The sequence below is a fragment of the Apteryx mantelli genome, chromosome 7 (genome assembly GCF_036417845.1).
Source record: "Apteryx mantelli isolate bAptMan1 chromosome 7, bAptMan1.hap1, whole genome shotgun sequence".
NCBI lineage: Eukaryota > Metazoa > Chordata > Aves > Apterygiformes > Apterygidae > Apteryx > Apteryx mantelli.
This window is the reverse complement of record NC_089984.1, coordinates 20,888,766-20,911,603: the sequence shown is the minus strand read 5'-3', so window position 1 is coordinate 20,911,603 and position 22,838 is coordinate 20,888,766. Positions and strand designations below refer to the sequence as shown.

Genomic DNA, 22,838 nt, shown 5'->3' with positions numbered 1-22,838 from the left:
AGCTGGAGTTTAACAGTGGGATTCATGCCTACCTTCTAGGTGCTTTTCCTGAAAGGTGATGAAGGGGCTTTTTGTTTGTCTATTTGTAATCATTCTCTTTTTTAGAAAACTGGCATATGATCTTTATATTTACGCACTTTCCCACCCCCATAACTAGCTTTCTGTCAAGGCTGTGACTATTAATTTTTGGGGGGAGGGCAGTGCGAAGGGTAGGTCATGGGCTGAAAAACAAGCCGTCTCCATTTTGTGGGACCTGATTTGGGATGCAGGTTGATTATTTCCAGTTTTTCTGCTTGATCAAACCATGCATCTTAACTGAGTATCACAGAAGACAGCATGCTGCTACCCGTTCTTCACGACATGATAAAACCTGCTTCCTGGGTGCAGCAGATAACTCCTGGTGCTCTCTGTGAATTATGACCTTATTGTACAATGCGTGCTAGGCTTGACGCATCCTCTGAAGCACTGGTACTGTATTGGCGTATACTGGTGCTAGGCTGGTACTGCCTGGCATTTGTTCTGTGTGTGAGCAGAAAACCTGGTACTCGTATGAAGTGTGAGATGCACTTTCTGTGTAGCAAGCCTAAGTGCTTTCACAGAAGCACTAAACTTGCTCTGTGCATGCAATACATAAAAAAAAAAAAAAAAAAAAAAAAAAAAAAAAAAAAGTAGCCAGGGGAGCATGACTACTGGCAGAGCAATTCCTCTGGCCTGCGGCCTGTTCTCGAGGTCTCCTGGGAGTGGAGCTTGCTGAGAATAGGCTACAGATCTTCATTTTTCTGGTAGGCTGCATGCAGCTGCAGAATGAATGCTGCTGGTACATATGGGCAGTTAGTTTTTTGTAAAGTACTGTTGTGCTTGGGAGTAGATTTGCTGTTGATGACTAGTGGGAGCCAGGATTGAATGGGAGAGAAGCCCATTCTTTGTTCTTGCAGTTTTCAAAAGGTGGCCAGGTCAATTAGGTATGCAGTAGACATGACTCTTGCATTCATGTTTAAGCAAGAGGACAAGAGCTGTGATCTGCCAGAGCAGGTAATAGTTGCAGTTGCACTGTAAATGAGTACAGTTTGGTGACCATTTCTTTAAGCAGTAGCATTGGGCTAAGCAGTCCAGAACAGTCCCCATTATTGTCACCTTTTCAATTTATGCAGCTTCAGCTGTCTGTAAGCTGTACAGTGAAGTGGATTGTGATATTTATCCTGATAAAAGTAGTCATTAATTTAATCCAGATATTTTCCCTGATGTGGTTTCCTGTGCCATCCCACAAACAGTTGTTCAGTACAGCAAGATTGATGGTGCAAGAGAATTGGGCAGGGCTGCTTGAATTAGCAGTGTCACAGGCAGAAATGTCCATCATGCTACAGGGTGAGTTCAAGCTTGTGATATGTTGTATGGCAGCCCTTAAAAATTTCATCTCTTTGTCTCTTTTTAAAACCATTCTTTCTTCTTTGCATTTAATCAGTTAATTGTCTTCATGTGACTGCGAGGATCTGGATAAGAAGGCATACTTGTGACCCATTCTTCCTTAACACCTTTAGAATGCTGCTTTTTCTCAGTGAAACAAAATTGCTGCAGTTACAGTTTGTGAAATGCTTAATTCTCTTTTGTGAAAATTAGGACATCTTGGCATTAGTCTGAGATGCTTCTAGTGTAGCAGAAGGACTAGCTGAACTGTTTGGGTTGTATTATCCAAGTGTGGAGCATAAATTAGAGCTGTAGCTAGTAATAAGCAGTGCAGTAATTCTGTGGTGAATGCCTTCTTTTGTTTTGATTCTGTTCCAATTGCTAAAATAGCTGAAGAATTTGGGTGGCATTATATGTACTAATCAAAATAATCACCCACATCAGGAAGAGGATTTAAATCCTGATGCACAGGAGAAATAAAAAGGTTAAACAAGGTAACAGCAAGTTTGTATTGGCATAGGGTTTATATTTTGAGAAAGAATTACTGCACATTGTTTTAAATGGGTTTTAATAGGTCATGTGCGCTACTGAACACCATGGTTATTACAATCTCACCATATCATAATAAAACTTAGTAACCTGGATTTATAACCTACTTGCCCATGCTGATGATGGAGAAACTGTTTCAAACATCTGTCCCAAGCCATATCTTTTTACCTAAGGTAGATAGTTGGACTGAATTCTGATTGTAGCTTTGATGTCCTTCGTGCTGTTTATGTTGCATTAAAACTGAAATTGAATCTACTGAAAAGGTTTTGAGATTGATATTCATTGCTACTGAAGAAAATTAACTGGTGATAGGGGCCTTAGAGACAAGCAGAAAATTTGTGCTCTTAATGGCCTTTTCCTGCTCCCTATGTTGTGCCTCTGGATGACCATTATTTGTAGAAGAAGCTGCATTATGAGTACAACTGGAATGTACTGTACTTGAGTTTACATGAAGCCAAGTCTCATTAAAGTTCTTTGTCATCCTGCCCAAGATGAGATTCATAAATCATTTGTTTGAGCACAGAGGAGTGGGCTGGATTCTTTTAAGTATTGTTGCAGAAATTTCCCTTTCCCATTGATTTTAATTTGAGCAAGAGTGGGGTTTTTTTGTTTGTTTGTTTTTGTTTTCAGAGTACCTGGTTTATAAAAGTTTTTTTTTTTTCAAAATTGCAAGGAGGTACATAATTTACAAGAAATAGTTTTGTTAAATTGGTGGCTTCTGAAGCCACAAGGTGATGATAAGAGGTATAAGAGCTGCCTCCTTTAGTTCACTGCAATATTGTGAAAGTTGATTGAGTTGAAAATAGTTCTGAAGAAATGGCCTAACCTGTTCTTCTGCACTGTTGCCAGTTAATTAACACACAAGTCATGCCCAAAGTATGTGTAGTCTAGCTGTGACCCCACCATCCAAAAGCCACGCCTTCCAGTGGTGGCTTGATCCATTCCTGCTTTACCTTGTTAAATATAAATTAATATATTAAAAGCTTGTCTTTTTGAACTTCTTAAAACATGTTACATCTCTCTGCTAGTGTGCTATTGTAGCTGATTGGGAAGAGACAGGTGCTGGAGACTAGCTCTAAACTAGTGGCCATTCCCGTGTGGATGTTGTTGCCAGGTTGCTACAAATATTATTGTTTTGCTGTTTACACTGCTCATACATGAATTTCCATGCTAGTTGAATGTGTCCTGTCCTAGGCCTGGCCTACCAGAGCAGTAACTTTGGACTTTTGAATTTTGACAGGCTTCCATCTGAGCGCCACTGTGGTACCGCCCCAGATGGTGCCACCCAAAGGTGCGTACAACGTGGCGGTGATGTTTGACCGATGCAGGATCACGTCATGCAGCTGCACCTGTGGAGCTGGGGCCAAGTGGTGTGCTCACGTCGTGGCTCTCTGTCTCTTCCGGATACACAATGTAGGCATTTAAATATTGTGTTGCTCCTCCCTAGGCATCTTATCCTCCGAGTCTGTCTGTCATCACAGCTTCATGCATCGTGCACTCTCCTTAGGGAAGCTGTTCTTGGCATTCCTCTTCAGTTACAGATTGTGCAAGTGTGCGCTCACAGTTGCAGTCTGCAGTGTGAAATGACCAAGGCTCTAAGCTGCAGAATGTCCTTTGATAATGTGTGAATTGCTAAGAGTAGGTAAACAATCCTTTTTGGCCCCTTCCTGTTTCTCATTTAAATGCTAGAATAAGTCACTCTTTCTTCAGTTCTGCAAGGAGTGAAAGGTCACCAATAGTTAGTCTTTTATTAAAAGTCTTTGTAAATATGGGATTTAAAAGCTCTTTCTTTAGGCTGTTTGATCACTCAGAGTGCAGAGGCAAAGTCATTTTGATCACTGTTGGCCTTTATGTTTACCCAGTCATTTGTCATTTTGACTTGTGGATTTCAAACAGGTAGTTATGTTTATATTTTTATTTGGCTGTAGCATTGTGTGGCCTTGTATACAGTGAAAATGTATTCCCTATCCCAAGGAACTCCAAGTGAAAAACGGTAGAATCCACATGAGATATACAGGTTGAGCATTCAGTCTTGTGTGCAGATTTATCTCCTTAAATCTTTGAAAGCTGTAAGAAATATGTCTTAAGGAAGGATTAAGCCTGGAAAATTGAAAGGAACAGAAGATTTTCTGCTGTCACACAACATTTTATAGCTAACATGGTTATGATCAACTCCAGCTCCTAAATGAGTGCTAATTACCTGCTGAAACTTGCTAATAGTTTGTCAGTGGTATTTCACAATAGACAACTGTAGTGGACTTAAATTGGTAGTTGTATGAAATCATCAGAATATCAGTATACTTTCTGTCCTTAGTCATGGTAGTAGAGTTGGCAAAGACTTAGGTTCTGCTCTGAAATAGTTGTGGAGAGTGAGACTAGGAAGGAAACTTTAATTTGTAGTATTGGCACCCAGAAAGTTTGGAACCTGTGTAAGATGATCATGCCCCCCCATCCCCATCCTTTCTCCCACCTGAAAGATGATAGTGAAAGGATTTTCATGTTTGTGTATACTGATTGAGAACACCAACAAATTACATTCTAAAGGATATTGCTCTATGTAGACAAATCAATATCAGAAGCATCTGTATCATCAAAGTGCTCTTGCCTGCTTCCAAGTTAAGTTTTAGATGTGTGCTGTTTGGACTATTTTTAGTCTGTATGGTAAAAAAGGTGAGGAAACTAGTTTTTATTATCTATGACTTGTTGTTTTGAGATAAGAAATGAGATTGATTTTAAGATTGAAGAGAAAATGTTTAATGGGATAAATGAGGTGGTTGTGATTCTGTGAAACAGCCCCCCACCAAGCTACTTCATTTGCCAGAAGCTTAAAAAATAATGTCCTATTTAAGAGGTTTGTTTGTGAAATCTCTGCCAGTATTTGTGCAATTGCTAGCAACAACAGATCTTAAGCACAGCTGTTAAAGCAGTTTCCTTGACAAGAAACTCTTAAAAACAGTTTTTATAAAACCTAGACAGCTTATTTGCATCTTATCTGCAACACTCTGCTGTACATAATTACAGAAAAAAATTGTGTCCGTCGAGGCCAAGAATGATGTGCTTTGCCACAGCCGTTGTTTGTGATGCTGAATCGTCCAGTGGGCACAGGTTATGTCTGACCTGTTAATGGCAGCATTATGTCTCCTTTTCTTTCCTCAGGCGTCTGCGGTATGCTTACGAGCTCCTGTTTCTGAGTCCTTGTCTCGGCTACAAAGAGATCAGTTGCAAAAATTTGCTCAGTACCTAATCAGTGAACTTCCACAACAGGTAAATGGGGACAATTAGTAGGACTGACTTGTTAAATTCTAGTATCTTTATTCTGAGTGGATTTGTTGCAAGATAACCAGTTATACTATTTGATTAGGAGTTTACTGGCTTTCAGTTCTTTTCAAATTTGCCATTCTATTATTTGACAATTGCCTGTTGCCAAGTAAAAGATGAGAGATGTCTTAAAAGGAGAGCAAACAGTGCTGGCTGTTAATATTAGCGTAAATATGTGCTTAGCTTGTGGATATGAAGATCAAACACAAAATAAATGTACAGTGGTGAAAAACTTAGGTCAGAACAAATCATGTTGTTCCTTTTTTGTGAGTTTTGTTAGTTGACAAGACTACCCAGGGGCTGTGTTGTATATGTCTTAGGTGGATAGTCCCTAATGCACCCAATCGGTGATCTTTTGACTTCTCCCATGTAGCTTCTTGGTGATTCCCAAGAATCATTTGGGTTATGAAAAACAATAGAGAAAAACATTTTGTTAGTCAAAGGTAAAATCTTTCTTATTCCTCAAATATCTTTATTTTTCAAGGTCAGGTCATTTCTATCAACTGGTCAAAATGCATGCATCGGTTATTCAAGCATATCGAAGTGACTGTGAAATGTTTGCTTTAAAATTAAAAATATAAGGGCTTGGCAACTTTTTATTCTGATTCAGCCAAATAAAGCAGAGAAGTACTGCCCTGCCTGAATACCTGGCACATTTCAGTACCATGTGCACAATGTCTTAAGTAGAAGTTAGAATACTGTCAGCGTGCGCCTAATATTTATATTGTGATAGTATACTTGGGACACTAAGATATTCTATCTCTGAAACATCCTCTAAATTATCTCCAGAAATATTAAGCTGCTTAGGAGAGGAAATAGAGTCAATAATATGAAAATGATATAAAAACATGGCTTTTCTTGTTGCTGAGAGTTCAGTACCAATAGCGTGTGCATCTTTCTGCAGGACATGAAAAGGAAAAGCTTTTCTTTCCTCCTTAAGGACTCAGAGCTTTATGCCACATAGTTCGGTACTTTGTAAAGGAGAGTTTTAAAAGGCTAGTAGTGGTGGTAGTTGTTTCCTGAATAGCATGTGAGTTGTTTGCCTGATATAATGCTTCATATATTCTGTGTCTGCTCCTTTTTGAAGGGTTTGTTTCTACTTCAGTTATTTGTACCAGCTGTGCACCCTGGAACATCTGGATAAATATATTGCTTCTTGCCAGATAATCTGATGGGATGCTGCCCAACAGAAAAGTGTGGATTTTATTGGCAGATGCATCTCAGCCTGTGTAATATAATTCCCTTAAAGGAAGGCATGCTCCAAACTCTTCCAACAGTCTCTGAGATTTCTGAATGGAGATATTTTGATACCTTGGGTCCCTGTATTTTGACTACATGATGTAGAAACAGAGTGGGCTGCTCACATGATTCTATTTTATGCTTATTTCCAGCTGATGAATTACATTATACTCCAGTAATAGTGGTTGAGTTACTTCCAAGTGTGAAGGGATGGTGGTCTGCAGGAATGCAGCTAGATAAGAGGTGTTTTTCAAAATCTTTGTGGAAAGTGTTTTGCATTTCTATGAAAATGTCAGTGATGTTGAGCAGACGGAAGTTCTCACCCAGTTTTTCTCCCAAGACTGATCTCCCTTCTGGAACCCACTTTTTGTATTCCATTTAGGTATGCGTGTCTTGGCAAAAGTGCCCAAGGGAAAGTCTCTGGAGGTCCCTGGTATTTCAACTTTAAGGTGTGACTTTGCCTCGTCCCATGACTTTTTTGCTTCTTGGTGACTTAAAATATGTAGTAGTGGAAAAAGGTGCAAGAATAGCTTAATGCTGAGCCTGTTTCTTCAGGTGACTCAAATGCAAAATGTCCTTCTGAAGTGTTGTTTTTCTCCATCTGTCTATGAGATGGGTCCGTATTATTTGCAAATATCTGTCTCAAGGTGTATTGAATATTGTTTGCTTTAGAGTATGATCTTCAACTGCAGCTGCTGTGCGGAGAGAGGTGGGGGGATATCAGATGTTATGTTGCTAGTCATTTAAATCCTAACCGTATCCCTAGCCTATTGTGAATGTGACTGCTAAAGACTAAATAGATCTAAGGTTGCAGCCCAGACTTAGTTTGAAAGTGAGGGAAAGAAAGAGCTTTTTGGTATTCATTTTCCTCCCAAAAAGGCCAGTTCAATCTACTCAGGGTTTTGCAGTCAGGTGTGAGCCTTCTTTGCTTATGCTCTGAACTGCCAGAAGCTATGACTGCATTAGTTTAGTGTTGAGCCTGAGTTAATGTATGTACTGTCTCTCTGCTATAAGCATGGTAAATGAACTAAAGTCTGCCTGCAGAATTATGTATAGATGTGATTTATAGTTTTCTCCTCCATTCCCATGAACTCGTTTTATAGAGAAATGATTTAGGAACAAGAAACAAAAAGCATTCAGAGTAAGTGCAGGAAAATGGTGACCTTGGCAGCAGTCACTTCCATATCTCTGAAAACCAGCTGCAGTATCACTCTCTGCTGGCAGCTCCTCCTCCTCAAGAAATGAGAAAGGAATGAATAACCTATGATGCTTTTATTTTCTTCTTAGGGTGTGGATGTAGGAAATAAGCTTTGCATAAAGGTTTGCTTTGAGAAAGGAGAGGAGAAAGTGGAACAGCTAGTTCTGCTATTGTATTATCTTTAGCACCCTCTACTGTCCTTTCTGAAAACATGACTATTAAACTTATCGGTGAAGAACTAGGAAAAGAAATTGTAAAAGTAACTGGATGTGTGTGTGTACATATTTATATATTTTATATATATATATGTATATACACACACACACATGCACACAAATAAATAGGCATATAAATATATGCATGTCATATATAAACATGCATGCATATACATATGTACACACAAATACATATCCGATATTTAATACTTGTGATATTATGAGCCCTTCAGTCATGAAAGTCCAGCTGGATCTTTGGCTGGATATAGCAGGACAAGAAATACTATGTATATTGAATATTTCCTTCATGTTTGCAGATTCTTCCAACTGCTCAGCGCTTGCTGGATGAGTTGTTATCTTCTCAGTCCACTGCCATCAACACAGTGTGCGGAGCCCCAGGTAACCTTGTTGAATCTTATTTCAGTAATCTGCGTCAAAGATAGGAAGCAGGTATTTTTCTGTTGCTTTTGAGTTTCTGAATTGATGGGTCACCATATATCTGGGACTGTAGGTAGAGATCAAGGAAAGGGGACAAGTACAGATATATATGTTTATATATGGAACAGCTACAGGAAACTGCTGGTGTGGTGGACTCCTCAGGGTGTGCAGAGGAGAAAGGAGCTTTGAGCACCGCACCCTTTCTAATGGAAAATTTTTCTGCTTAACTTGGTGTTAACCTATTGTAGTGCTGCATTACCCTCTTGATGAAGATTTTTTTCCTAATGACCAGTATGAATCTTCCACTATGGCTGCTGCCCTTTGTTTCATCATCTTCCACTACTGAAAAGAGTTTGGCTCTGTTGTATTTGTGACAGTTGAAGGCTGTTATTAGATCACCCCTCACCTTCTTCTTGTTAGACAAAACGAGCCCAGCTTTCTCAACTTTTCTTCATCGGTTGTGTGCTCTGTGCCAACTGTCTTGATAGCTCTCTGCCGAGACCTCTGGTTTCTCATTATCATTTTTGAGGCCAAACTAGGGGACCCAAAACTGGATACAATATTCCAGATGCAACCTTACTAGTAGCAAGTAGAGGGGGATAAAATAACTTCCTTACATCTGGCAGCCATGCTTTTCCTAATATAGCTCAGTGTGCAGCTTGATTTATTTGTGATGAAAGTGTGTCATTAATTTGTATTCCACTTGACATTCACCATAATTTTCAAGTCCTTTCAGCTACACAGCCATTTGCTTTTCAACCTGTACTGATGCATGGGGTTTTCTGCCCCGAGTACAAAAGTTTGCATTTTTCCTTGCTGAACTTCATGAGGTTTCTGTTGGCACAATCCCTGAATTTCTTCAGGTCCCTGGTTGTAGCTCTGCCATTCAGCATGCCAACCTCACCTCCCAGTTTAGTGTTGTCAGTGGTTAAGGTAATGCCAGGATAGCATTTTGAAATAGTGAGCAGTTCTGCAACTGATAAAATAAACTGAGTAACATTGTTTATATGCTCCCTATAATCTCTGTGGCTGGGCACACAGAGAACATCTCTTCCAAACCTCCAAACTGTGTATGTGTTCTTTTGTTAAGATCCCACTGCTGGACCCTCTGCATCAGATCAAAGCACCTGGTACTTAGATGAGTCTACTCTGAGTGACAACATAAAGAAAACTCTTCATAAATTCTGTGGACCCTCTCCTGTTGTTTTCAGGTAAAGTGTTTCCCATTTAAGGGAAAATGTAATATTCACATAATTTGTAAGCTCGTTCATTTAACCTGATAGTATGTACCCTTATGTGATGCCATGGAATGAAGGATGCTTAGTTTTGATGTCATCCTTCCAGACTGTAGTTTTGCATGCTTTGTCCAATGCTATTTTGGTAGAGAACGCTGTGTATTTGCGCAATACTTTACTTGCGTGGTATTCTCCAGCTTCGCTATGCATCCCCTCTTCTGTTATGCATGGTTGTCCCATTCAGCACACAGACATACTTCTGGATGTAGCATATACCTATGGGATTTTATGTGGCTGTGCTTGAGTTCATTTTTCCTCATCCCTGCACCTCTCTCTTATATGCAGTGATGTGAATTCAATGTATCTCTCTTCCACGGAGCCACCAGCTGCTGCTGAGTGGGCCTGTCTCCTGCGTCCTCTGCGAGGAAGGGAGCCTGAGGGAATCTGGAACCTGCTTTCCATCGTGCGGGAGATGTTTAAGAGACGGGATAGCAATGCAGCTCCTTTGCTGGAGATTTTGACTGACCAGTGTCTCAATTATGAGCAGGTAATTGAACCTCCCTGCTGTGAGGAAAAATGAATGACTTCTGTAAATCAGGCTGATCCCATGTGCCTTTAAATTCATGTCTGAGTTTGTTTATTTAATCAATCTAAATGCATTACAGGCATATGCCTTCCCACACCAAAATTATTTTATAGTTTGCTCTTGTGCTGATTCAGTGATGCCCCAGCAATACTGCATCCCCAGAATACCTAACCATTTTAACATCAGTGTATGAGTCTGAATTCTTTTTTTAAGCAAACCTGATTTGATTTCTGCCCAGCCAAGGTGGTTTATTACAATAATTTTTCCAAAACAAAGTATACCACCTATGAGCTTTCATTTTGACATGCATTGAGTGGTAGAATTTCAGACTCTGATTATTTTTATAGAAAGTATCTTTTGGTAGGTTTGAGTCATAATCTGTTGGATAAATTTTTGATTCTCGTTATGAAAAAGATGTCCTTTGATAGTTCAGGACACTGATCTCTCTCCATAATATAAGATGCAGTGAGAATTTCCTTATTATGCTATTGTATATCTCAATTTTGAGCAGAGGAAAGAAAATGTTTCACTTATCACATTTATTCACTTTTTTTCTCCAAATGTTAAGGCTTTTAGTAAGCAAACCTGCTGTGATTTTTTTTTTTTTTTTTTTGTCTATGGGGACATATGCCTTCTGGGAATGAAATGAATTTTGAGACCCTTGGTTCTCACAAACTACTACTTCTTTATTGCTCAGTTATTTTGGAGTGAAATGAAAATGCAGTACTAGCTAGCTGTGGCTGTGGTATACAGATTCAGTAGCCTTGTGGTTAAAAGGTTAAGTGAGAGCACAGGATGGGACGGTAGCCAGAACACAGCTCTACTGAACATCCTTTCTCCTGCAGATAACCGGCTGGTGGTACAGTGTGCGAACGTCTGCATCACACAGCAGTGCTAGCGGGCACACGGGCCGCAGCAACGGCCAGTCAGAAGTAGCTGCTCATGCCTGTGCAAGTATGTGTGACGAGATGGTGGTTCTTTGGAGGCTGGCTGTCCTTGACCCAACTATTAGTCCGCAGAGGTGAGCACCAGAATCAGATAATCTGTAATGGGTGTGGAGTGAGTGCGAGACTCCTTAAAGAGTGGACTGCAGTCTCTCATTTATTTCTGTGATATGCAAGCACACTCAGGGTTTCTTCCTGTAGATGTCCTGTGATTGTATCATTACCTCATTAAACAAACTGTTCAACTGTTAGTCCTTCTGGCCTATGTGCTATGTAAGGTTCGAGAGAACTATAATTGCTTTCAACTTTAACTGATATTGTTGCTTACTTTTAGCAACATCATGTACTGTGAATAGTTAGTTGTTTTCTGAGAGAAAACAACTAATTTTTCTCCCTGTAATGTATGAGCATAATTCTGCATTTCAGCATGCCAGTGGAGAACATTTTCTGTGGATGGTTATACAGGCTACCAATAAATTTTAACACTTTTTAAAGCTTGAGCTATTCAGCAATGTAGTGGATTTTTGTTTAGCCCAGTTATTCACTGTTACCCATTTCAAGATGAACCATTTCTTATTTTCTGTGCTCTTAGGGAGCTTGTTCTCTGCAAAGTATTGTCAAGTAGTATCACAAGTATGTATTTTTCAGTTGCCTGAGGAAAAATTATGAGGCTTCTGTAGGTTTCTAAATCATGTTGTGCCTTGGTAAATCACCACCATTTTATTTGGCATAAGCTGAATAGCATTTCAGGTACTGAGGGCTCACGTTAAACATTGTGCTTGACATTGTAATAATATATATTTTTTTTTCTACCAGGTCTACAAAGTGTAGTGTGCAAATTGTACTGTATTAATTTAATGTGCTATAAATAGTCAGAATTTTTTTCAGAACAAAGAAAGGGTGTTATTTTCAGTACAATAGCACGTTAATAATATTTGCTTTCTGTGAATTGCTGCATAACATTAATATAATGCTATATTTTTGTAAGGTACATCAGGAACACTAAAATGGATGCAGTTTCTGTCTTGTACAGTTTACAGTATGAAGTAGCTAAACATAGGTGATGAAAACAAACTGAAGATGGTAGGAAACTGGGAATGAGGCTTAAAATAAACACAAACATCAATCACATCACATAGAAAAACCATAAAAGCTCTTTGGCTTTTAATAAAGTATGAAGTTGTGTTATGTGTATTCACATTCCAGTTATCTGATGCACTTCAAATTTGCTCAAAGCCCCTACTTAAACTCATGCATAATTCAAATGCTCCTGCTTGATTTCCTATTCTCTTAGAGTTTGAATAGTCATCAGGAAGAAACCTCTTCTGCCCATTCTCACTACTCTTCCCAGTGAGCCATAAGGAAACTTGCTGCCTCATTTGTAATTCATTGCAGACTCTCATCCTCATGTTACCTTTTCTCAGTAGTTCCCCCTCCTCCTTTTTCCTTCTGAAAATCCTCTCCTTGACTAAGCCCTGCCAGTCTGCTCCCTTGTTAATTGGTTTCTTTAGTGGTCAAATAGAACCAGTCCATTCTTTTAAGCTCATTTTGTCCTTTTGCACCTAAATTGGGCCACCCTATTTTGATTTACTTTTGTGTTCTTTTGATAGGAAATCTGAGGATTGAAGTGTTGGACTTGTATCCCAGATCCCTGAAATCTGTGGCAGGAATAAGATGGCAGTTGGCTGAGACACTTGGTGCAGTGTCTAGAGATATCTTTTCCTCTTCCTGATTTAGATCAGCTAAACATGTAGTCCATTCAAACTATCTCACTCATATGCTTAGGCTCTAAGTGAGGTTTGGAGCTGGGGAACACAGAAATGCTTTGCTCGTCTCCTGGTAATATAGGGCATGAAACTAACTGCTGTAATAATTATATATAATCCTACCAGCTCCTCAGATTTTTTTTGAACATTAATTATATTTTTGTCTTGCTTGCTCTGTGCCTGTGGGTTGCAATAGTTTAGTCTCCTGAGGACAGCCTGCTACAGCCTAAATCAAATCATTGTGCCTCTAGATAGGCATATTTGGGTAAAACATAAGAACCCAAGAGGTAAATTAGGTGGTTCTGTCTGGCAGTGTGCTTCCATGCACGGGCTGTTTAGATTGCACTTGTGAAAGCCTTGATTAGAGTTGTTTGCAGTGCTGTTTCACCTCTTTGTTTTGTGAATGATTCTGACCCCCAGGGAGGAGCAGTCTGAGACTGCTAAGGCACCTATAATGCCTTTTCTGAGGCTCTTAACAGAGTAGACAGTACTTCATTTTTAACCTTCCTGTTTGTAGCATGCTTTCGTGTTGGTGCTGATGTTGTTTCTATATTCTGGGCCTGTCTAGGACTTGGTCATTAATATACCTGTTCCTTTTTCTAGACTTATCTTCTTACTAATGCTGTGTATATCTATTTTAGCAGAAGAGATTTCTGATCAAGAGGAGGAGGTATTCTGTGGGTTGGGAGGTAGTTTGTTGCTGATGTATGTTGTTTGCTTTCTAACCTGTCCTCTCACTTCTTCCCTTAGGCGCAGGGACCTTTGCTCACAGCTCAGACAGTGGCAGCTGAAAGTCATAGATAATGTCAAGAGGGGTCAGCACAAGAAATCACTGGAGAAGCTCTTCCAGGGTTTCAAGCCAGCTGTGGAAGCCTGTTACTTCAACTGGGAAGAGGCTTATCCCATTCCTGGGATCACATATAGCAGCACTGACAAGAAGAACTCATTCTGTTGGGTAAAGGCCATCCAGCAGAGGAGCTGCCGGTTGCAGTGTGCAGAAACTGCCTGTGAGACTGGTAGAACCCATGGACAGGAGCCCGGCGGATCATGCCTGCAGCCTGGGGACAGGCCACGTCCCTCGCCCCAGGAGCCAGCAGTTCGTCCAAAGGAACTCACTGGAAAACGGAAAGTTGTCTCTGAAACGCCGCAGAGGGTTCTGAGACGACTTTCAGCGGAAGGTGATAAAACTGTGTATAAGACTGGAGTGGGCAAAACCAAGTTGCCAGTGAGCAAAGGCTTGACCAGTAAACATAGTGGGAAACGCCGCATGAGCAGTGAAGACAGCTCTCTGGAGCCGGACTTGGCAGAGATGAGCCTGGATGACAGCAGCTTGGCTCTGGGGGCAGAAGCCAGCAACACGTTTAGTTTTGCAGAAAGCCCACTGAGCAGGAGCTACAGGGACACCTTTGAGGAGGATGGTGGGGTGTATTTCTCTGAGGGACCTGAGCCCAGTGTCAGGAGCAGTTCCACGGCCAAGAAATCGCCTAAGGATCCTGTGGGAGAAATGGGTAGTGGCGATGACGACCTGCCTTCTGCAGATGAGAACAGCGGTGGTGTGAGCCTGAAGCCAGAAGAAGTGGGGGAGAATGGTGCAGCAGGGGGAGGGGATGAGGGAGAAGAGGAAGACGATTACCAGGTATACTATCTGAATCCACAGGAGGTAGCCAAGGAAGATGATGACAAAGCTGAAGGAGGGAATGAAGAGGAGCAGGATATATTTGCTGGTATAAAGCCTCTGGAGCAGGAGAACCGGATGGAGGTGAGCTGGATCTAGTTCAGAACACTGTTTTGCAGTTTTCTTTATGTATTGTACACATCACTGTCTCACCACCCTCTCAGCTGGCACGCTTAACCTTGTATGTTTTTAAGTCAAGTGCTTAACTATAATATCATCATAACCCATTGTATCATAACATATCTACAGTCTTAATGTAGTGATATCACACTTCTGCTTCCCACAAGCTTGACCCCCTCCTGTTGCTCTGCTCCCTTCAAGTGTGTCCCAGTTTTGGCTCATACCATCTCAGATTCCAGGATTTATGAATGTAGGCAAAACAGTGTCTGCTTTTTCCCTAGCCTCACTCCTGGAAATGGCAAAACTGACTGAGCTCAAATTTAAAAAAAAAAAAAAAAAAAAAAAAAAAGACTGAGACATGCCCAGCAGGAAAAATTTAAATCCAACCACATAAACACAAATTCTCTGGAAAGCAAGAAACAGTCTAAATATGCTGTGACACATTCCTGTAATAACCTCAAAATATGTTTAGGGCTTGCTCCTATATAAGCAAGGAGCTGAAATGGATATGCATGGAAACAGTTACAGTAACTCAGCTTTGGTTTTAGTTTATCTTTGAGTAATTATCTGATCATAGCACTTGGAGGGAGGAGGGGACTTTTAATCATGGAAGATAAGAGTTTTGAGAGGAGTACTTAAAGGGATGGTGAGGAAGGTCCAGGCAAGGAGGACTCTCTGAGAAGGCCTGCTGCTGAGTTTAATTGTGAATTGTGTTTGCAGGGGCTTTGCCACAAGTGCTTTGGTCAGGTTACCTCCAGCCTGGGAGAGTGTGGTTCAAATATGACCATCTGTTCTTTCTTGCAGATCCTGTTTGCCTGTGCAGAGGCCCTGTATGCACATGGATACAGTAATGAAGCATGTCGCTTAACTGTGGAGCTGGCCAGGGACCTATTGGCCAACCCTCCAGATCTCAAAGTGGAACAGCCACCAACTAAGGTAGAGAGAGAGCTTGTCTGATATCGGGGGTTAGAGATGAGAAGGAATATGTAGGATGAGTGCAGTAGCAATCACAGGCATTTCTCATTTACTGTGATGCAGGGCCGTTCCTTGATACTCTCTTTGGGTTGGACTCCTCAGGTGTCATTAATGTGCCCAATCACTGGGGGAAGAAGGGGGAGGGAATAGAAGGGAGAAAATAACAGGCTATTCAGCTGGACCTGGTGCTTTTAGAAACTAAGTTTTGTTAAAAGCTCTTTCCCTTTTCCATTTGCTTCAGAGAGATGCTTGGTTTGGCTGTTAAAAGCTACAGGAAACAGCTCCTTTAGGAATATATTTTAAATATGGTGAACAAAACATCCAATTTAACATCAACTTCAAAGGATGTTTTGTTTAAAAGGTACCTTCTGCTGTGTGCTATAAGATTATACACCAGCCACAAAAAAGTCTTGCTTTTTGTGCAGCTCTGTGCATGTGTGACCTGCCCATTTTTTATGATTTTCCCCAAACTCTTAGTCTCCTCTTTTAAAATATGTGCCACTGGAAATGTTAGAAGCTTTGCTATTTCTGGATAGAGAGCTGGGAAGGAAAGAAATAAGCATAAGCTTCCAGAAAATCACTTGTAGTGGCACTAAGTAGTGTTTGCTGTATGGAAGGGTTCCCTGCCTTTGGAAGGGACAGGCATGCAACATCTGCCTGCGCAGCACCAGTCCAATAGTGGACATATGTCTTATCAACAGGCCATATCTTCCCCTGTGTTGTGCTGGAATGAGATGGGGGAAGGAGCGATGGTCATCTGTAACCACTGGGATTTGGAATTCTGCAGCAAAGGGAATGAAGTTTAAGTTTGTTCTCATCTTCCTTCTGTCTCCTGAAAGAGTGGGAGGACAGGCATAGAATCAATCAGGAGAGCTAGAATAAACCTGCTTCTAGACAAATGGGCCAGTCCTTGTCTTGCTGCATTGGTGCATAGGAGTTTCTGCAGACAGTTATTGTTCATACTGTCACAGCTGGGGTGAATTCCTTTCCTAAAATGTCCTGCTACAAACTTCTTCTCAAACAGGGCAAAAAGAACAAGGTATCAACCAGTAAGCAGACCTGGATGGCAACCAACACCTTGTCCAAAGCTGCTTTCCTGCTGACTGTGTTGAGTGAGCGGCTGGAGTACCACAACCTGGCCTTCCGAATAGGAATGTTTGCCCTGGAGCTGCAGAGGCCGCCTGCTTCTACCAAAGCCCTGGAGGTATGAAGTATTGCAAAAAGATGGTATCCATAAGTAACACTGTGCTACTTGAATGCTTATGCTCAGGTAGTTCCCATTTCAGCTTGTGAAGTTTGGTCATGCTTTTATAAGTTTTCTTAAAACTAGTTGCATTGGAACTAAATGGGTTGTGTGCACATCCCAAGCACACATTGATCTTCCTGGAACTTGATTGGAAAGATCGCTTCATTTGAAGTCATCTTCATCAAAAGGAAGCTCAGGCCTCATCTGCCAACAGGCATTTGATTTCACATGAATCTGTGTACTTAAAAATGTTTTAAAAAGTGCCAGCTCCTTTATGAACATTTTTTTCTTTGCAGCAGCTTACTTCATGTTATCTTAAATATGTTTCCAGATTGCTTAGCTAATCTGAAAAAAAAAAGCCATTTGTAAACTGAATCATCCATATTTGCACTGCTTAAATGGTTTGAAATGTATTCCTTTGGGTGACCTAGTACAATTGTTTCATGTTGGAAAACTGTTGCTCTTGCTGATATTTCATTTGTTGGTGTATGAACACGTGTACAGTTGCAGGCATGTTCCTGTGGATGCTGCTTAATGATTATTAGGCTTCCTTATTTAGAAAAAAGAAGTGGCCAATTAAGATCTTGTCTGTGAGTTGCAGCTGCCTTCCTTTTGACTGCAGGGTTGTGCAGACTCTGGAAATGTGTATTGTTGCTAGGAATTCACCAAGTACACTTGTTATTTGGAGTATCTGTACTTATTAGGGTCTGATGAGATTAAGTGTGAGGTTGGCAGTCACCAGCTGCCTAAGCTGTTCTGGAGAAAACAATCACTTTTGCATGTTAAAATGGAGAAAGTGCAGGAATGGCACAGAGTTGTAAATGTAATGATCTCTCTTCTGGTGGCATGCTTGTTGCCACCCCATGCCCATTCGTCTGCTAGTCAGTCCCTCTTGGTTCAGGCTGATGTATTACTTAATGTAGTATGCTTTTTCCTACAATTAGGAGTGATCTCCTTTTCCGATGACTTATCCAACCAAACACTTCTTCTAATATTCTTATGAAGGCTGAAGTTTTTTCTCTGTACATAGTTTCAGAGAGATAGTTTGAGTTAAAAAGAGGTTGCATATAAATATGAAGCAAGACTTGTATTAGGTTTGAATGTCTGTGTTCAGTGTGGGGGGAGTGGTAAGGGTGGCTTGGGTTCTAAGGGTTGCTGTCATCTAAGAAACCAAGAAAACCTATTGCTATACTTTAACATCTGTATAGGGAAAAACAGTCAGCTGCCCACAGGGCCTATGCTGATGGCTGCTTTTTCTGCTTCCTTGTGGACACTACCAGGTGAAGCTGGCATATCAGGAGTCTGAGATTGTAGCCCTCTTGAAGAAGATTCCCTTGGGCACTAATGAGATGAATACTATTCGAGGAAGAGCTGAAGAACTGCGAGAAGGGACGTTATGTGATTATCGTCCTGTCCTGCCTCTCATGTTGGCTAGCTTTATTTTTGATGTCCTGTGCACTCCAGGTACAGTCTGTATTGACTTGCATGTGCAAACAGCATGTTCTAAGATTCCAGGTCTTGAGAGGTTTTCAGAAAGGAACTGTCTTTGTGTGAGAACAGCCTAAGCTTGATCTTTCCACACCATTACTTGCTTTTCCCTCCGTGTAGCTCTGGAGATATTTTTTATTCCAGTGGAATTGGCTCTGCTTCTGCTTATGTTTGAAAACAATCGGAAACTTATCATACTTCAGCCCTATTGGTGTGTTTGCAAAATAGTTATAAATGACTGAGTCTTCCTCTCTTATGCTGGCTAATATAAACCTAGTATTTAAGAAAGAGTCCAACAACCTGGGATTAGAAGGCTCACTTGATAGTATGCCTGCCTGGTTTGGAGCCTTCTGAGTTCAGAGAGAGAAGGGGAAAAAGACCAAAACCAGAGCTGTGGTCTTGAAACTGATATGAGGGCTGGGAATTAGACCACAGGAAGCTCTGCAAACTCAAAAAGCTGCCAGAAATGCCTTTTGCCCTGAGGTCCTAGTTTTGAAAGCTGAGCACTAATTCTCCTGTCTTTTTTCAGTGGTTTCTCCTACAGGCTCTAGACCCCCAAGCCGTAATTGGAATAATGAAATGCCTGGAGATGAAGAGCTTGGTTTTGAAGCAGCTGTTGCTGCTCTTGGTAAGAATTTTTGTTGTAAGAGAAGGCTTTCCTCATCCACTTTCTGCATGCTGCCTCATTTTGTTGGTGAGAGTTGATGGGTGGTTTCAGTTTGGTGCAGAAATAAAAGCGTTTGCATAGATTGTCAGTACTGTATGCAGTGTCCTGCATGCCAGGTTTGAGGTGCCTTTGCAAGGACGGGAGTAATGGAAGGGGGGGTATGGGGCAGGAACTGAATGTTAAACTAGTACGTTTAGCTGTTCTTGTTATTCTTGGAAGAGGTATTGGCTGGGCTTTAATTGAGATGGACACTTTCAGAGAACAAAAGGCAACCACCTCAGAAGAGGTTAGACAGTGGTAGTAAAAGACTAGCAGAACTACTCCCAGGCATTGTCATGTAATTTGGGATCTTGGTGTACTGCTGGATTACTGCCTCTCATTTATCAGCTTCAGCAACAAAACAGTGGTTATATATATTACTGTTATATACTGTTGACCGTATGCATAGGCCTGTTTTAGAGCAGCACATGAAAAGAAGGAATAGAATGGATTAAACAAGACCTATCCTCTGTTGCCTTGTCTCTGAAAGGAAGAAGATGAGTTCTTTATGGCCTGGGAATGCTTGCTTGTAGCATCTGCAGAAACTGGAAAAGTTTGTTTCAAGATGGAGTTCTGGGCTTGCCTGGACTCTTGTGGCATCTCTGGTTGCTCTGATAGTCATAGCAAGCTTAGTATTCTGGGACAGACAGCAGCTCCTGTTTATTCAACAGCTGTTTCTGAAGTGAACAGAAAAATAGGGAAAATTCTTCTTTCACTTATGACAGTGAGGTGAATAAAACAGTCTGAGGTATAGCTAATGCTCAGGACGTTGTGTAAGCCCCTTGAGCTCACTTGACTTTTCATCCCTCTCTTTTCGGGCTTGCAGGTATGAAGACAACTGTAAGCGAAGCAGAACATCCTCTGTTATGTGAAGGCACCCGAAGGGAGAAGGGGGATCTGGCGTTAGCTCTGATGATCACTTACAAGGATGATCAGTCTAAGCTGAAGAAGGTCAGCATCCCTTTAAAAGCAGAGAGGGTGATGCAAAGTAAATTATGTTTGTTTTTTGACAGATTTCACAGTTTTGCCAGTGTGTATAAGTTGCTGTGTCATGTATTGCCTGCTGATTTACAAGCCATGTTGTAGTGCTTATATTCTCCCACTGATGCAAAATCTGACTGCATAGTGTGCATTGCTCTGGAAGAGGCACTCTTTCCATAGGCGGTTTAAGCTCCCCTTTGGAAATGCGTTCTCACTGCATTTAATGCTTTTGCTTACCTGCTGAAACAAGTCCTTTGTCCCAGGGGTTTTTGGTGTGCATTGTGCATGTGGTCTGGGCATTGACTTGGTTTTGCTGCAGGAATGCTGGCATGCAGAACAATATAACTAGCAAAGCCTTTGTCTCTTAATCTCTCTCACCTCTTCTGTATACAAGTTCAATCCACCTATCTCTTAACTGTTCATGCAAGAGAGAGAGTACAACTCTGTGTCCCCCCCTCCCCAAAATCAAAAACTGCTAGAGTTTCAGGAAGGGCTTTATTAACCTTTTATATTCAGAAACAGTTCTACCCAGCAAGAGTTTATTTCTGACTTCTACAGGATAAGCTCTTTTACTACACTTTTCTCTGCTACAGGGATTAATAGAGAACGCCTGCAGTATCAGCTGTCTACAAATAAATCCTGTCACACTTGCAGTGTTCATTTCATGTGCAGAATGAACAGTAGAAATGGACAAACCCATAAAATGTTGTTCCCCAATTATGTAATAAACAGGGATGAGAAAGTTTTATTGTAGTCTGGTAGAAGACAATTTCTTTAGTGTCTGAATATCTAAAAGGCTCTACCAGTTTCTCAGTAATTGTAATTTTTAGATAGTGAGCAAATAATTGCAGACTTGAGCAAGAACATCTAATGACTGGCAGAACTAAATATGCAGCCCTGTTCTGTGCTTGATGTAGCAGAATTGCTTTTGTATTGTGTGTGTTGGGTGCCTTCCTTGGGAAGCCAGTGGCTTTTTGAACTAAAAATGGGGCCATTACTGAGTACAAATGAATCTATGCTTCCCTAGTAATGCAGACCACATGGCTCTCAACTGTGCTTGACTGATCTTCAGCACAAGAAGGTGCCTGCTTTCTCTAGAAAGTAGACAAATATTTTCTTTATTATCCAGGCAAATGGAATTTATTTTCCATCAGGAAGCTGATTTGGTACTTTCCTTCCTTCCTCTCTCTCTCTCTCTGTGTGTGTGTGTGTGTGTGTGTGTGTGTGTGTGTGTGTGTAATGTCTGTTTTCCCACTCTCCTACTAAGTTCTTTTTTTTTTTTTTCTTGCTGTTAAAGATTTTAGACAAACTCCTAGACAGAGAGAGTCAAACACACAAACCACAGACTCTGAGTTCCTTCTACTCATCCAGCAAGCCTACAGTAGCAAATCAGAAATCTCCTTCCAAGCACGCTGCCCAGTCCACTGCAGCTATCCAGCAGCTTCCAGGGACTTCTGTCACTCAGCAAGCCAGTGTAAGCACTGCAGTCCAGAGTAGTCCTGAGAACTTTGTGGAGAAAAGTGCGCAGGGTAAGAGGTTCTTTGTAAGGGCTATGTTGAAATCCTTTGGTTATCAGTGCAAAAAGGAAACTTAAGTGCTTGTTTATCTTGGGAAGTGGTTGAAAGTGATTTATATTATTAGCACCTGCCTGCTTGACAGTTACTAGAATGTCATTCTCCCGTTACCTGCTTGGTCAGATCCATTTCTGTTGACCTTGTTGCATAGAAATTCGAACTACTTTTCAGGTTAATCCTGTGTTGGGTTAATTGTTAACTGTTTTTTGGTATACATAAAACTACTGTGACTGCATCTTTTAGCTTTGTATCACAGCATTTCAAAAAGTTTACGCACCAAGTCAGGTGCCTGCTTTTGAGGATAGTAACTATGATGGCTGAAGGGCATCAGTGATAAATGGGGTGTGTTTTCCTTCAAGATATGCCCCTGCTCCAGTGGCAAGCATCACATCTGGTGGAAAGCAGGTGATCTCTTAACTCTTCCCAAAGAGATCAATAGTAGTTTAGGATTAGCACAATAAGGTCGAGGTTGCTGGAGCACTGTTATTCTAAAACTTTGTCCTTAGTTGAAACAAACCTTCCAAAGCTTGAGTTGTTAAGCTTAAATGTTCTTGACCTGGTATCTGATGATATGTTTAATACTGAAAGAGAACTGATACAATCTTGCTTCTGAATAGCACTCACTTTTCAAAGATCCTGTGTCTTTTAATGTTTATACTTCTAAACTGGCACATCTGGTTTTAAAGGTACAGAAACAAATCATGTTTACCTTGTCACTGTCTTGTTTATGCAGAGAGCTCTCAGAGGTCCCCCTGCGAGCCAGTGGGGGAGTCCACTGTCTTGAAACAAGAGGGAAAGGTCCCCAGTCGTCTGGCCCTTGGCAACCGAGGTGGATACAATGGGAGATGCTGGGGTTCGCCCGTCAGGCAGAAGAAGAAGCACACGGGTAGGAATGGGCTAGTTAATACAGCCTGTAGTGCTGTGCTAGCCACCCTGCTGGGGTTTCAGTAATTCACCTGCTCTTTTATTCCACCTGTCAGCCTTTCCTTTATTACAGAAGCAGTTGATCGCTTCTGAGGTCTTTGGCCTGGAGGAATAAGCTTTTCTCCACAGATTTCCTCCTTGCTTCATGCTCATACAGAACTTGACCTTGTATGCGTATTTGCTTCTTGTTGTTATACTCTGCCATATAGCTTGGCAGATGGATTGAGGGGTTGGGATGGTGTGAAGGGGGAAATAAA

The 22,838-nt window shown here is 41.1% G+C and overlaps 1 protein-coding gene across 6 annotated transcripts in view; it reads left to right on the top strand.

The window, feature by feature from the left end:
- ZSWIM8 (zinc finger SWIM-type containing 8) overlaps positions 1-22,838 on the top strand; it is a 63,425-nt gene that overhangs the window by 29,526 nt on the left and 11,061 nt on the right. For all 6 annotated transcript variants that reach the window (XM_013960280.2, XM_067299917.1, XM_013960279.2 and 3 more), the window contains exons 4-17: positions 3,194-3,366; positions 5,110-5,217; positions 8,241-8,322; positions 9,452-9,572; positions 9,942-10,143; positions 11,028-11,203; positions 13,643-14,651; positions 15,492-15,623; positions 16,687-16,866; positions 18,189-18,372; positions 18,926-19,024; positions 19,929-20,053; positions 21,381-21,612; positions 22,391-22,543. In XM_013960280.2, coding sequence (XP_013815734.2) covers positions 3,194-3,366; positions 5,110-5,217; positions 8,241-8,322; positions 9,452-9,572; positions 9,942-10,143; positions 11,028-11,203; positions 13,643-14,651; positions 15,492-15,623; positions 16,687-16,866; positions 18,189-18,372; positions 18,926-19,024; positions 19,929-20,053; positions 21,381-21,612; positions 22,391-22,543 — 2,976 coding nt within the window. The remainder of the gene's footprint in view (positions 1-3,193; positions 3,367-5,109; positions 5,218-8,240; positions 8,323-9,451; positions 9,573-9,941; positions 10,144-11,027; positions 11,204-13,642; positions 14,652-15,491; positions 15,624-16,686; positions 16,867-18,188; positions 18,373-18,925; positions 19,025-19,928; positions 20,054-21,380; positions 21,613-22,390; positions 22,544-22,838) is intronic.